At 47.1% G+C, this 15,335-nt stretch overlaps 3 protein-coding genes across 8 annotated transcripts in view; 2 read left to right on the plus strand and 1 right to left on the minus strand.

Moving 5' to 3' along the window:
* Positions 1–702, minus strand: part of SLC25A25 (solute carrier family 25 member 25) — a 35,675-nt gene extending 34,973 nt beyond the window's left edge. The window contains exon 1 of one of the 2 annotated variants that reach the window (XM_038374824.2): positions 88–702. In XM_038374824.2, the coding sequence (XP_038230752.1) occupies positions 88–342 (255 nt within the window). In that variant the 5' untranslated portion in view covers positions 343–702. The remainder of the gene's footprint in view (positions 1–87) is intronic. The other variant, XM_043498603.1, reaches the window with a different exon arrangement.
* A 6-nt stretch (positions 703–708) lies between these two features.
* Positions 709–6,721, plus strand: NAIF1 (nuclear apoptosis inducing factor 1). 2 transcript variants are annotated; one of them, XM_038374604.2, is made up of 3 exons: positions 709–965; positions 1,480–2,035; positions 4,301–6,721. In XM_038374604.2, exons 2-3 carry the CDS (start codon positions 1,525–1,527, stop codon positions 4,771–4,773), a joined length of 984 nt encoding a protein of 327 aa, XP_038230532.1. In that variant the 5' UTR covers positions 709–965; positions 1,480–1,524; the 3' UTR covers positions 4,774–6,721. The 2 variants fall into 2 exon arrangements, with proteins under 2 accessions (XP_038230532.1, XP_038230531.2); XM_038374603.2 differs by lacking the exon at positions 709–965 and adding an exon at positions 974–1,094.
* Positions 6,722–14,943: 8,222 nt separating this feature from the next.
* Positions 14,944–15,335, plus strand: part of FAM102A (family with sequence similarity 102 member A) — a 45,943-nt gene continuing 45,551 nt past the window's right edge. For 2 of the 4 annotated variants that reach the window (XM_043498497.1, XM_038374606.2), the window contains exon 1: positions 14,944–15,215. The gene's annotated coding sequence lies outside the window, so the exon portion shown is untranslated. The remainder of the gene's footprint in view (positions 15,216–15,335) is intronic. The other 2 variants (XR_006275958.1, XR_006275957.1) reach the window with 1 other exon arrangement.

Consider the following 15,335-nt stretch of genomic DNA (forward strand, 5'->3'; position numbering starts at 1 on the left):
GGGGCGGCCCCTCCCCCCGCCCAACATGGTGCGTTCCCCTACCGGGTCCCGCAGCTCCTGAGCCCAGCCCGCCCCCCCCACACTCACCCACAGGTCCCGCTCGGTGCGGTGGAGCCCCAGCTGCCCCAGCCCCACCGCCAGGTCGTGCACGCAGAGCGCGCCGTCCCGGTTCACGTCGAGCTTCTGGAAGAGGGTGTGAAGACGCCGGTGCTCGGGCCCCCCGCACAGGGACCGGCCGCCCGCCTCGGAGGCGGGGGTCGCGGCTCCTGCCCGAGGGGAACCGCACGGGCACAACACGCCGCTCACCACCGGAGAGGCCAGAGAGCGCCGCGGACCCGGCATCCTCGCGCGAAACGCCGGCAAATGGCAGAACTCCCCCTCCCCCCACAGAAGGGAAGTGACAACGTACTTCCGGTTCGCGCCGCCAGGCGAAGGGCCCACGTGACCCTTTTGTAGCCATTCGGAAAGGCATATTCGCAGGGGGCGCGAGTACGGCACGGCGGACGCACCACGCACCCCCACGTATGAGCCAATCACATCACGGGAGATTGCATTTCGTCACACGCACGCCTTCTCCTCAGCCAATCAGAATGCAGAGGCGCCCACGCTAGAACTAGGATTTGGGAAGGTATTCAAATTGATGGAGGATTCCCATTGGTAAAGCCGCGGCGGAAGGTGGGGTAAGGTGACAACAGGCCCAATGGGCTGAGACGCTAACTGCCTGAGCCCGTATTATATATTGACAGACAGAGGATGTAGCTAATAGTCTGGTAGAACAGAGGGTACTTAGATATGACTGGCAGGAACGGCACCCAATGCACTATGGCAGCGTCTCCTGGAGGCGGGAACACCTTTTGACAGGCAGCATGCCGACCTGCGGCTTGGAACGGCGCTGAGGGAAGGCGGTGCCTACACCTGACAAGCAGCACCTTTGACCAATAGGATTATGGTGCTGGCGGCGGGAGGTGAGACCTATGTCTGACAGGCAAGCAGGGGGCCCAATGGGCCGAGGCAGGAAAGGGGCTGATTCTGGAAGCCATTACGCCACTGCCGCAGGGTGGAGGCCGTTTAGCGGGGCCTGCTGGGTGGCCGCGGTACGCAATTTGCGTATCTTTCGCTATTGAAGGGGGTAGCGCCCCAGGGCCCGTGAGGCCCCTTGGGGCCCCCCCATTTTTCCTGGCCCTATAGATCACCAGACTCTGTTAGGTCTTCGGGGCCCCTGGGTCCCACCCCTCCTCTGCCTCCGTTAGGCCCCAAGTCCCTCTCAGGGCCCCTAGTACGCCCCTCTGGTCCCCCCCCCCCGCCCTCTAAGGCCTCCTGCCCCTTCCAGGCTCCTCTAGGGCCCTTTTGGGCCCCCAGCTCCCTGTCAGGCCCCCAGCCCCAGTTCCTCTCAGGCCTCCTGTCCTTCCAACCCCCCTCTAGGGCACTTTGCCCCCCCCATCCCTTCTCAGATCTTCTGAGCTCCTATCTCCCCTGCAGGACTGGCTCCCCCCAGCCCCATCTCGCCCTCAGCCCCGTGACCCCATGGCAATGGCATCGCCCCTGCCCCCCCCAGCGAAGAAGCGTAAGATGAACTTCTCGGAGCGGGAGGTGGAGATCATCGTGGAGGAGCTGGAGCGGGGCAAGCACCTGCTCATCAACCACTTCAACGCGGGGGTCCCCCTGGCCACCAAGGCCGCCGCCTGGCATGACATCTTGCGCCGCGTCAACGCCGTGGCCACCTGCCGCCGCGAGCTGCCGGAGGTCAAGAAGAAGTGGTCAGACCTCAAGACTGAGGTGCGGCGCAAGGTGGCACAGGTCCGGGCTGCTATGGAAGGAGGCAGTATAGGGCAGGATGGAGCCGGCGAGGGCCAGGACAGCGAGGACCCTACTGGTGCCACAGCCACCCCTGTCATACTCACCCCCATGCAACAGCGCATCTGCAACCTGCTGGGAGAAGCCACCATCATCAGTCTGCCTACTGGGGACTGCACTGCCGGGGATGGTGCTGAGATACCCATCGCAGCCTCCACCACCACTGTCACCCTGACCCAGAGTGAGTGCTGCCCCTGATGAAGGTGCTGGATCAGAAGGCCATACAGGGGTCCCTGCAATTCTCCCATGAACAATGAGAAGGGGCCCTGGTACCCATGCGGAGCAGCCCCAATTCCTCAAAAGGGCAGCAAAATGAAACCGTGGCATCTTTTACAATATAGTGAAAATGGCACCCCATAAGCCCTGGTGCTATAGAGGGACAGGATATGCAGGTACTGAAAGCCACCCCTGTTTGACAGCAAGGTCAGTCTTAAGAGCAAGGAAACCAAACAGGCTGCCCCAGCCTCCCCCTGGAGGATAACTATAAGGCTGTATTATAGGATGGTTAGTAGCTATGCATAGTTGGATGTGGTTAAAGCTGATTCAGGCTTATGTGTGGGATAACAAATCATAAAAGGGAGCAAAGATGGATTAAGGGGGCTTAGTAGAGAAAGGAAGAACTTGAAAACTGAGCTTTCTAGACCAAAATAAAAGCTCATAGAACATGGTTATCTGTTCAGATATCTTTCTTATGCTTTCCTTCCCATTGAATGGATCCTCATGGTGTTCAGTCTATAAACCCAGCATACAGGATGGAGCAAAACAGGAAACTACAGAGACCTCTGGCTATATATATATTTGTTAAACTAGTTTATACAGAGCTTTTTTGATGTTTAGATGTTCAGAGATATGCTAGTTGAAACAGCAGCACCTAGCTATTTTGACACTGTGATGAATAAGTGAAACCTATTTTGTCCTGCAAAGGCTGAGATTAATAGATTTGTCTTCTGTGGCTACTCCCAGCGCTTCCTCCATCCCTACCCCCTTGTGAGTTACAGAAGATGGAAGTACATTTCTATTCCTTCTGTCTTTTTAGAAACCCATTTCTGGGTCTGTGGAGATGTTCTAGTGGATACTTGAGCAGTCAAAGGCATTCTGACCAATGCCATTTCATCTCTTAATTGTCCTTTGTGTCCATTCATTAATGTTGCCTGGACAGCTCCTCTTGAACTGGGGGTTGAGAAGTGGTGTATCTAGGTATATACTGTAATATTCCCTACACTTTTTGACCCTGCACTGTACAGGCCTGGGGACAGATCCAGATCAGGAAAGATCAGTCTTCTGTAGGACTAGCTTTCTTCTTTAGTGTTCTACATGCACAATCTTCTCTGTTTTCTCCTTAGGCAGGCACTAAAGCAGGGGTGGGCAAACTTTTTGGCCTGAGGGCCACATCTGGGTATGGAAATTGTATGGCAAGCCATGAATGCTCACGAAATTGAGGTTGGGGTGTGGGAGGGGGTGAGGGCTCTGGCTGGGGTTGCAGGCTCTGGGGTGGGGCCAGAAATGAGGAGTTCAGGGTGTGGGAGGAGGCTCTGGGCTGGGGCAGGGGTTGAGGGGGAGGAGTGAGGGCTCCGGCTCTGGGGTGGGGCTGGGATGAAGGGTTTGGGGTGCAGGAGGGTGCTCCAGGCTGGGACCGAGGCGTTCGGAGAGTGCGAGGGGGGATCACGGCTGGGGCAGAGGGTTGGGGTGTGGAAGGAGGTCGGGGTGCAGGCTCTGGGCTGTGCTTACCTCAAGCAGCTCCTGGAAGCAGCAGCATGTCCCTTCTCCAGCTCCTACATAGAGATGCGGCCAGGCAGCTTTGCGTGCTGCCCCATCCACAGGCGCTGCCCCTGCAGCTCCCATTGGCCGCAGTTCCCAGCCAATGGGAGCTGTGGGGGCAGCGCTTGGGGCAGGGGCAGCATGCGGAGCCGTTTGGCTGCTCCTACGTGTAGGAGGTGGAGTGGGGACATGCCTTTGCTTCCGGGAGCCGCATGGATCAGGGCAAGCCCCAGACCCTGCTCCCCAGCAGGAGCTCAAGGGACAAATTAAAACGTCTGATGGCTGGATGCGGCCCGCGAGCCGTAGTTTGCCCACCCCTGCACTAAACCCCTGGCATGTACATTTGTTAGTGGTGTTCTATAGACCAGTGGTTCTTAACCAGGGGTCCAAGGCCCCCTCGGGAGTCACAAGCAGGTTTCAGGGGGCTGCCAAGTGGGGCCAGCATTAGACTCACTGGGGCCCAGGACAGAAAGCCGAAGCCTGAGCAATGTAGCTTTGTGGGGGCTCCTGTGGCATGAGGCCCCAGGCAATTGCCCTGTTGCTACCCTGTTATTGTGACACAAGTGGGGCCATGGAGTTTTTATAGCATGTTGGGGGGGGCCTCACAAAGAAAAAGGTTGAGAACCCCTGCTGTAGACATTCACCCAAAGAGCTGCAGCCTCTGACTTCTCTTTTTATTTGTGCCTAGTTCCTGCAGAGACAACTTACCATAGTCTGGAGGATGGAGTGGTGGAGTACTGCACGACAGAGGCTCCCACAACTGTTACTGCTGAAGCACCCTTGGAGATGATGGCACATCAAGCTGAGGCATCCATGAAACCCCAGGAGTTGAAGAGCCGAATTGCCCTAAATTCAGCCAAGCTTCTGCAGGAGCAGCGAGTGACCAACCTACATGTGAAGGAGATTGCCCAGCACTTGGAACAGCAAAATGACCTGCTGCAGATGATCCGTCGCTCTCAGGAGGTGCAGGCATGCGCACAAGAGCGTCAGGCGCAGGCTATGGAAGGGACCCAGGCTGCTCTGAGTGCCCTCATCCAGATCTTACGCCCCATGATCAAGGACTTCCGTCGATTCCTGCAAAGTAATACACCCAATCCTTCGGTAACTGCTGACTCCAGCCATGTGGCCCAGAATGGGCAACAAGATGGCATCATCCAATGAAATAGGGACCGATTGGACCCTTCTCTCAAAAGAGCTACATTTGCTACTGTTGGACACACTGGGTCAGAGGTAGGAGGGACAAGATCTTCTCTTGTCATTGTGGATTGGTTGAGTTCCCGTCCTCTGAGGTCAAAAGCTGTTCCTGGACAGCATCTTTTTCTATGATGATCCTGCACTATCTGCTTTTGTGGACTCAACATCCAGGATGGCAGCCAGGATATGTGATTAAACTTGGAAGTTAGTGTTGTTGGATTTGTTTTTTTTGTTTGTTTTTTTTTTAAAGAAAAATATTTTTTCCATATAGATTTTTAAAAAGACAATTATTTTTATTTCTATCTTAAAAAACGACACCTCTTCCCAAGACATACAGCCTTTAACTGGCTTCTAACACACAGAGGGTCTTGCAGGCATGGCTCATCTTTGAAGGCGCCCAGAGAGTACAGAGGAGCTAATGCAGTCCAGTCTCTTGCTGGACATTTGTAGAGTAATAATATGGTACCTGAGGTGGTGCAGTCACATCTCTGTGCTGGAGCTTTGTGGATGCTGCTGTCTAAGGGTGAAAGTCAGCCCTGTACAGAGGACCTGCACAAGGCCTGTCGACAACCTAAATCCCACGGAAGTCCCACTTCAGCTCTCAAAATAGTGGTGCATAGACCTCATGCTGGCCTTCTGCACAGTGGTGAATTTCATCCAAACCTAGCAGAGGTGTTTTTACATGTGTATTAAATGTCTCAAAGTAGTACTTAAGGGAATGAATAAATATGAATTTCATTCAGGTAGGTTTACATACAGATGAAACCAGTGGACTAGGTACTGCAGTATAGTTTGAAATCTGTACAGTATGTTGCCACAACAAGGTGGGGAAAATACGGAGTTTTCAGCAGAGCCAGTGAATTTGTCAACTACTTGCTATTTCAACAGTGTGCGGGGGAGGTTGGTTTTTGTTTACAGTTTGTCATTTATTTTGTATTTTTAAGGCATTAGAAACAAATTCTGTTGTCTTTATTCAATATACAATTGACTTCAGCAGGCATTTTGACTGCCTAAGGACTATGAGATTTGGCCTCAAACCTTTTTCTTAAGATTATATTTGGGAAAAAAATGATCCTTCACAGCTACTACCCTTCCTCCTTTTTGAGCTGTTCTGGCTTTTGGGGCCAGGAACTAAGTAAGAGCACTTAGGAAGATGACTTGATAGTGTGAATGTGGTTGTTATAGATATGCACCAACTTCAGAAATGAATTTTTTTTATTTCAGATGAAAAGCTTCACCTCAGCATGTCTAGAAGATGATTGATTTGTTTAAAAAAATAATAATTTCATTGTTAATGTCTTCCTCTTGCCCCCCCACACCCCACTTGCAGAACCAATGAGTCAAAATTATGGATTAATACTTGCCAAATATTACTGTTAAACTGAACTTTTTTAAGACGAGTTAAGTTTGCTGTTGAACTCTCTGTAGGGCTGAGAAGCAGTGAGCTGAAATTCATGATGGAATGAATTTGCACAATTAAATTATAAACCCCTGAATATATCTTTCTATGATGGAAATATTGATGGGGCCCTTAACCAGACCAGTACATGGGATATTGCTATATTTAATAACCTTTATTGTACTGGTAGTTCAACTGTCTCTTGGAAGGAGGAGGAAGGGATAATGAACAGTGCTGTTTGAAAGCTTTGGCCCATGGAAGATCCTTGACCCATCCATTCAGTCTTCCACTCTGAGTAAGGAAAGCACCATCAATGGCTTTCCCACCTTGTTCACCATCTAACCACATCAGTACAATTTTCTTGGCTTGTTTCTCTCAAACCCTGTGGAATCAAATCAATGACTCAGTTGCAGTTTATTTTTAAAACAGACACTGCATCATATCTGTTTGGTTTTACGTCACTTGTGAATACGAATACCAATATGAATTTTTAATAAAAATGATTGTTTTGGTAAATCGCTCTCAGTAAATCCGTATTTTCCATGGGAAAAAATATGACACAAGGCAGAAAAGGACTCAAAAGTCAGGAAGTACCAAAGTTAAGGTTGCACATTCCTTTCAGCAACTTTAACTCTGTCTCCTTGGACACATGCTTCATGATATGGTATTTAGCGGCTTGATCACATTCTGTTTCTCAAATAATATCAATACTTTCTGCAATCTTGTCTTGCAGTAGTGATTACTACTCTGTTTATGACAGACAACCATGACTCATGAAAATCACATTGTATTCATATGCCATGAACTGGATGCCGTGCAACATCCTAGAATAATAAAGGACAAAGTGCTGGCATTTATAAGGCTTTAGAATTGACTTATATTAACTTTTTCAATGACTGCAGCCCAAGAAGTGGTTTCTGTAATGCATCTTACTGCAAATAGTTACTACAGGTAGTTGAATGCCTGGCACTTGGAAATACCAATTTGTATGTCAGTTAGGGAGAAATATTGTGCTAACACAAATCAATAGCATTCAATGTAAATTGTGTACATAAATTTTCACTCATGAAAAAACTGTAGCAATATTTTAAATGTAGTACAAGCTGCCTGCCTAGAGTGCAACCATTGGTCATTGATTGGTTCAGAGCCCTATGAGGAATAAAGAAAAAAATAGTACACTCAAGCTGAAAACTAGATAGTAAAGGGAAACAGCACAAGAAGGTATCCCATACTGTGGTTTAGGGGAGAAGAGGGTGTTATACTGATTGAACAAAAAAGTAGTGCCCAATAGGGACACAAAATAAGAAGCAAAGTATTCAGGATGCTGATCTGTGCCCCAAGCCTGCTGCTCTTTTTTGGAAGTGGAGAGTGCAGTAGCCAGCTGCCTGGACTGAGGACAGCCTTTCAGGAATGTACCAAGCAAGGATGTTCTTCTCCAACAGGACACAGCAGATGTGAAAGAGTATCATACAAATGTGATTTGAGGATCTGTATCATAAATCTCCGAAGCTAGGAAACAATGCTCTAGAGTAAACGCTACTGGGAATTCTAGTTTGTCAGTGGTATATAGCATACATTTCTAGTGTTGGAGGTTCAGGAGATAAACCTTGAAGTGGTCTCTGGTCCATCAGAGGCCATTCCAGAGTGGCCAGGTTGCTTTACGTGTGCCAGTCTACCCCTGGAGCAAATATATAGTTTTAAAGGTGTTCAGCTGGCTGGTGATGTACACTCAGAATTCATTTCAATTCTCTCCTGCAGATGGCACCATATAACAGAATGGAGAAATTGCTGCAGCTGATAACATGGCCAGGCATTCCATTGAGATCTTAGTTCAGTCATGAGCAATCAATTATTAACATATATATTTTAAACCCTACAGCTGGAAAGCCCTACAGTTGCACTGGCAGGGAGACATACCAGACTGATCTAAAAAGTCTCACCAGTATATACCTCCTATGATTCTATTTGCTCCTCTCACAATTCTCTCTCTCCTTTTTGAGGCTGACTGACAAGCTGAAAATAAATGCAGCATAGCAGAGGGGGGGAAAAAGCCCTGTGTCCAAACAAAAGTCAGGTTGGCTGAGAATGCAAAACAATATACCCTTCCAGCAAAAACAGACAAAGAACTTGAACATTTGGAACTCCCTTTTTTGATGTGCTTGCTAATGAACAGTATTTCTAGTAAACAAGTGTATTACAGAATAAAAGGGACAGACAAGATATAAAGACAGATCAGTTATGCATTTACAAGCAAAGGGATGGAAATCAAAGTTTTTGATAAGCATAGCACATGCTATGTCTGTATCTCCTGTATATCCGGTGTGCATTTAAGTTACTTTGTAGGTTTGGTAGCTAGTAACTGGCAAAGTGATAAGAAAGATTCAAAATGATCATGATTTGAACCTTTGTCTAATTTTTTTTCCCTGCAGTATATTTTGTCTAATTTTTTTTCCCTGCAGTATATTTTTTAAAGCTTTACCGTCAAACCTATTTTGGCCAAATTCATCTGTGACGTAACTGCACAAGAAGTGAGATCAAGGCTGAATTTGGCCTGTTGTGTTGATCTAGGTATGAAAGTCTAAGTATTTCAGGCCCTTCCATTTTTGCATGACACTCTTGAAAGTAACTGGCAGGAGACTGGTAAATAAATGATCAATTGCACTTTATGGCTGCCAATAAAACGAGTTCAGTAAAGGTTTCCCTTGCCTATAACCTCTGAGACACATGGCCACTTGAGTCCCAGTCCTGAAAGGTGATCCACACAGGCAGACCCTGTGCCTGTGCAGAACTTCATTAACGTCAGTGAGACTCCATATGGGCATAAGGATTTGCCCACGTGGATGTGGATCAGGATCAGGACGTGGGTTAGGACAGGAAGGTCTGGGTTGCTTTCCCCTCTCAGGTAAATCTCTTTCTTCCCTGAGCTCCCTTTTAATAGACAAGGCTGTTTCCTTCTTCCTCCCAGAAATGTCTGGTGATTAGCTTCTAAAGTTTTATTTTCTTAAACTCCATGTATTATGAGCGAGATGGAAAGGCTTAATGTTAGCTGGGATACCAGGGGACTGCAGACCAGGTCTGAGGCAGGTCAGTCACTGATGAGAAAGAAGGTAAAGACAGGACCAAGGCTTAAGTAGTTAGGAGTTTAGCATTGTCTATCTCCACCTGGAGTATTTTTATATACATTTCTTGCTCTTTTCAGAGTACTCGTAACTGATGCTGTAAAGCACACATCTCAGCCATGAGGCACCCCTTCTCAGCATCCTAAAGGGACACAAAAAAGAGAAGACAACAATTAGAGAAGCAAAACAAGTACACAATCAACAAAAGAAGAGAGAAAAACTATACAACCGTATATTAAATCATCAAAAGAATAACAGTAATTAAAAACACAAGCTCCTTGCCCTCTCAGGCACCATCCAAAGCTGGCAGTGCTCACCGTAACAGACTGTGGACATACAGACCCAGAGTTGATCTGATAGTGGCTGGAGGAAAGGTAGAGAAGAAGAGGAAGAGGGGATCTGGTGGCTCCTATGATAGCATCAGCAGGTGAGTATGATGGGTACAGCTCCTACCCCTTGCAACACATACACAGCTCCTTGTGCAAGGCAGAACCATTTGCAACACCCCTGGAACAAATAAAAATGTAAATAGATGTTTTGTGCCATGGTTGTTGTCATGCACCTGCTTGTGTGAGACTCCCAGGGGCAGTGCCAGGAACTGTAGGATGGATGCAAAACTCCACAGCTAGTGTGAATGCACCACACCATTGCAGTGTGCTATAAACATAAGACTGTATTCTATAAACAAGACAAAGGCTTCAGGCACTGCAGATGCAAGTTGGAATATGTCAGAAGGAGAAAACTAACTCCATTCTTTTCTGTTGATGTGCATCCCAGAAACAAAGGGAGATTCCTATGAGCTGCTTAACATACCAAAGACACTAAGGGAAGATATTGAGACCAGTAAATAAGAAAGATCAGGCAGCTGGAGATTTGGGTTTGTCCATGGGCTCAGAGAAAGGAATCCACTGATTCCAGATTGTTATGCTCCCTTTTACCCATAACTAGTGTCCCAAGTCCCTTCAAACCAGGAGCATACTGCTCAGGCTTAGCTGTGTTCCCAGTGTGTAGCTTTTATGAACCTGGCTGGTAAGGTAAGCGTGAAATCAATTCATGGCCCTTTATGATCATAAATCCTGCTAACATACAGAGCTAATCAAAAATACAAGCAGATCAAAGAGGAGCTCACAGTCTGCTATTAAGTTAAGATGAGAAGATACAAGCTTAAAGTAACTCAGTAACACAGGATAATCCTACCTAATGAGGCTTGGCATACATTTTCCTTTGCACCACTCCCAGTAGCTCTCCAACTCCTGAGCTCTATAAATGGGGTGCATCTCTCTGCAGTAACTTGACACTGAGGCCTCCTCTGCACTATGCTGTTGCAGCTTGCACTGGTGATGCAAGGTGCAACAGTGCAGTGTATTCCCACTAGCCATCCTAATGTGGGGTCACTACTGTCCCACATGGAGCTCTCTGCAAGCATTGCACAGTATCTGGTATGGCTACCTAAAGCAGGTGCATTGTAGGCATATACAATATTTGGCAGCAGTATGAAGAATACATTTAGACAGCATAATTAATTTAGTGGTAACAGTTATATTCTTTGTACGATAACATTGAAAACTCATTAAAACTATTATAACTGTAGTTATAAGCTGTACTGGAACAGGTCCATTACTATGCTTATATTGTAACAATGACTGTATATAATTTGGTTTCCAAGTCTTCAGTGTTTGGCTGAAAGTGTTTTCCAGAGGAGGAAACTATCTATTTTACAAGGCTTGGTGATATACTGATTGGAGACTCCCAGTCTAAGTAATAGGACTAAATGGATCCCCAAATGCTTTGCACACTTTACTGACCATATCTATCTATCTAATCTCATTTCACCAAGCCCAGCCCCCTTAAAATTTATCTCACCTCACTTTATCCTTGCTTTTTCACTATCTCCCTCAATCCTTTTCCCTCTTCCCCCCCTCCCCCAAAATATATTTCTGTCTCTTAAAATTATTTCCTACCATTGGTAGCCATTACTTGGCAACTTCACAGCTACTTGTTCTGCTTGAATTCACTCTCCATTTCCTCACTTTTATATCCTGCTACCCAGTGCACTCTATTATACACCTCCATAATTATGAACACGTCCATTAGGTCACCTCCAAACCTCCTGTCTAACCGGAACAAGCTGATGTAGCATATTCTTCAGAGCAATCATATTTTCCAAAAGGGATCAGAGCTAGATACTGTTCACTGGATTAGGTGTTACCAGGGTTCTGTACAAAACCAATCTAATTCCTCTGATATATAATCGTTTTTGAGGAAGAAAGAGGAGCTCAGGTTTTTTAAAAAGGATGGAGCAAGGCAATAAGGGACTTAAAAACTATGGGCCAGAGCCTGAGCAGCTGGGGATTCCTTCAGTGTGATGAAATCAAGGAGTGGTGTGTAGAATCAGCAAAGCCAGCTATACAAACCCCTCCCCTCTGAATAAGGGGCATCTCAGGAAGAGGAACGTGTCCAAAACGTAGTATGCTCTCTGGGGTGGTTAAAAATAAACACAATTTCGGGCAGCCTGGAGGCTGCTCTAACTTGTGTGTTGGACCAAATCAAACCCTGGCTTTCCTCAGGCCTGGGAGGAGGGTCACCTTTACCCCTGGCCCACCCTTTCTCGGGTTCTTAGCTGAACAAAGCATAGACAGACCTGAGGATTTGGTTCAGTTTAGTCTCTGAGATCACTCCCTTAATTTATATGGGTTTACTCTACATATAAATTTGATTCAAAGTGAGCAATTTTGACCTGCACCCTGAAAGTAATGTGCTGTCTGTGGAGCTGAGGATGGGGTGATCTAGCCATGCTGCTCCTGACTTCCGGGAAGGTGGGGAGCAGCATTTTGCACCTGCTTGAGTCTAAAGAGCTAAGGACTTGGAGATGCCATATGCTTTCATTATAATCCCTATAATATCTTCGAGACTAACAAATTTATTTGAGCATAAGCTTTCGTGAGCTACAGCTCACTTCATCGGATGCATTTGGTGGAAATGCATCCGATGAAGTGAGCTGTAGCTCACGAAAGCTTATGCTCAAATAAATTTGTTAGTCTCTAAGGTGCCACAAGTACTCCTTTTCTTTTTGCGAATACAGACTAACACAGCTGCTATTCTGAAACCTATGATATCCTCATGGAACTCACTAGTTAATTACATCTTCACTCATCAGTACACCCTAAATCATGCTTTCCTAATTACTGGCCCTTTGAAGATTCTAATTTATCAAGACACAAATGTGCAGTAAAAATACAGAAATACCAACATGGAGAGTTTCAGAATAATAAAGAATCTGTGTCCCAAGAGTTTAATCCCAGTTTCATCACACTTCCTTTGTTAGAGAGACATATATCCCTGAGAATCCAACTACAGTTGTTATATTGCAGACTGTTCAGCAATTCTCTGGGCATTTTTCCAAGTTAATTTATTTTCAACGTCAGGCACATTATTCAATTAATTATAAAGCAAACATTGAGGTTTTCAAGAGATGTTTCTGACAAAGCTGTAGAGTAAATATGCGTGAGAACAGCAGGGCTTAAAATCTCTGTAAATTTTAACATCCAGCCCTGTTGCTATAAACAAAGGAGATAAGGCCTATGGGGAGTTATTGATTAGAGTTTCAGAGTAGCAGCCGTGTTAGTCTGTATTCACAAAAAAGAAAAGGAGTACTTGTGGCACCTTAGAGACTAACAAATTTATTTGAGCATAAGCTTTAGCGGGCTTCAGCTCACTTCATCGGATGCAGTGTGAATAACAATAGATATCCCTAGTAGCCTACGAAAGGGACGATTAATCCTTTCTCTAGTGATGGAAGTGGATACACCATACTTCTGACAGTGGATCTTACAGAAAGCATGCAAAAGGAGAGATGACCTTGAAACACTTCCAAAATTCTACAAGGACCCCCACACCTTTCATAGCTTGGCAGATTTAAAATGTCCAGCAGATTTGACTCTTCACCACGGCATTTCTATTAAATCAAGGAATAGGAGGTGGAAAGAGTTAATATCCACCAACGCCTGGTTGCCCTTGTAAGCACAAGACATCAATTTACAGGGTATGGGATACAACCCCTTAATCTTAAAAAGGGTTCCCCCCTGCTCAGGGCTGTGCTGAAAAGTTAACCCCCTCCATCACGCTCACCTCATAGGCTCCTGCCAAGAGGCCAGGAGGAAAACAATTAATTCCTGACCCTGAATTTGGCAATCAGTTTAACCCTGTGTGTGTGAGCAAGAATCAGCATAGCAAAGTGTTCATCCTAATCAGACCTGAAGATATCACTGGGTCCAAATACGTTTCCATGTGCTTTTTCTGTCACTGAAAAAAATATTTCATACTGGAGGGGAAATAATTGAATAGTTCTTGGTATTGTCAGCATTAGTGATTAGAGGCAGTGATTCTAGATATTTAATAGAAGCAAGGGGAGACTGGCAATGGGAGCCAGGACTCCTGGGTTTTCATCCGGTGTCTGCCAGACTTGCTGTATGACACTGGGCAAGTCACCTCCCTTCTCTAGGCCTCAGTTTCTCTATTGCTGCAATGTGGGTAATAGTCCTGATTCTAGAAGGCCCTTAAGCACATCCCTAACATCAAGTCCGTAAGTCCCAAAGATGATTGTAAGCCCTTTGGGACCGGGACCATCTTTTTGTTTTGTTTGTACTGGTCCTAGCACAATTGGGACTTGGGCCATGACTGGACCGCCTAGGCACTACCACAATACAAATAGATAAATAAATAGTAATATAAATGATTTACATGCTTAAAGTTAGGAATGTGCTTAAGGACCTTCCTGAATCCAGGCCAATAATAGTCAATGGGATCAGAGAGCTGTGTGAATTAAGGGCTCGGGGCAGATGTAGAGTGCTATGGAAGGGCTAAGTATAAGTTTTATTGTCATCACCAATAAGTTATCACAAGCCTCGTGATATCTGATGGTTTTCTTTAAAGACCTAGGCCCACGTTTTCTCAGGTATTTAGGTGAAATCAGTGGGAGTTAGGCACCATCTCCTGAAGTCATGTGACTAGGTAAGACTCTCAGCTTTCATTTAGAAATAAAAGTAACTTTCTAGCCTTCATGGCTGCAGAAAAAAAGCTAGAAAACATGACACGAATGCACCCCCCAAGTCTCCAACCCCAAAACACAAACAAAGCCCCACAAATATCTAATTGCTTTAAAAATCTTGTGCTTCCTAAGCCCATCACGCCATTTTGGGGGCAGCCTGCCTGGTGATTACGGAAGGCGTGGTGGTGCTACCGTGTCCGTTTCCTGCATGGTCCTGTCCCCCTCATTTTCCCTGACTTGCTCTCCATTTTAGATCTTTTTATTCCCCCTCTAACTTTTCTCCCCCTCTTCTCCTGATTCCAGCCCCCTCTCTTCTACCCTTTATCTGCCAGTCAGATTTCCCTCTACCTTTCTTCCCCTCTTCCTCTTTTTCCCTCCCCTCTTCCTCTTCCTCTTCCTCTCCCCCTCCCCCTCCCCCTCTCTTGTCTGTCTCTTCTCTCCCCCTCCCCTTTCTCTTTCACCGGAATCAAGAAGAAAGGGGATGGTTTTTAGGAAGATTGACAGTTACCTCCTCCAATCACTAAGCCCTTAGGCTCTTTCCTTCCACCCCAAGCCGTGCTGTAGCAACCAATCCGAATCCAGGGCTAGGAGTCCGTCCCTTTGCTTCTGCCCAATCCGATGGCGCCGCTCTCCCCCTTCCCACCTGCCCCCCCCGGCCTCCGTAGGAAGGAAGGGCGGGGGGAATGTTGTCTGGGCTTTCGTATTCTCGAAGCTTGGCGGGCCCGCTGGGGCCTGCCACTCTCTACGCCATTGGCGTGGCGGGCGCAGTTGGCGTAGGCGCGCTAGCCGGGGTTGCGGTGCAGGCGGCGGCGGCGGCGGCGGCTCTGCGGGGCGCGGGCAGAAGGTGAGAGCGGGGCCGGTGGCGGGTCCCGTGGCCGCGCCGTTCGCCTGCCGGGGGGGGGGGCGCTCCGCTCACGGCGCAGAGGCGCGGCCGGCCGAGCGGAACCGGGCCGGGAGCCCGAAC

The sequence above is a fragment of the Dermochelys coriacea genome, chromosome 16 (assembly GCF_009764565.3).
Source record: "Dermochelys coriacea isolate rDerCor1 chromosome 16, rDerCor1.pri.v4, whole genome shotgun sequence".
Taxonomy (NCBI): Eukaryota; Metazoa; Chordata; order Testudines; family Dermochelyidae; genus Dermochelys; species Dermochelys coriacea.

Excerpts from the sequence above, each read along its gene's own strand:
- NAIF1 (XM_038374603.2), top strand. The coding sequence starts at position 975 with ATGTCTGACAGGCAAGCAGGGGGCCCAATGGGCCGAGGCAGGAAAGGG. Across the intron at positions 1,095-1,479 it reads GGGCCTGCTGGGTGGCCGCG|GACTGGCTCCCCCCAGCCCC; the intron begins GTACGCAATTTG and ends TCTCCCCTGCAG. Across the intron at positions 2,036-4,300 it reads CACTGTCACCCTGACCCAGA|TTCCTGCAGAGACAACTTAC; the intron begins GTGAGTGCTGCC and ends ATTTGTGCCTAG.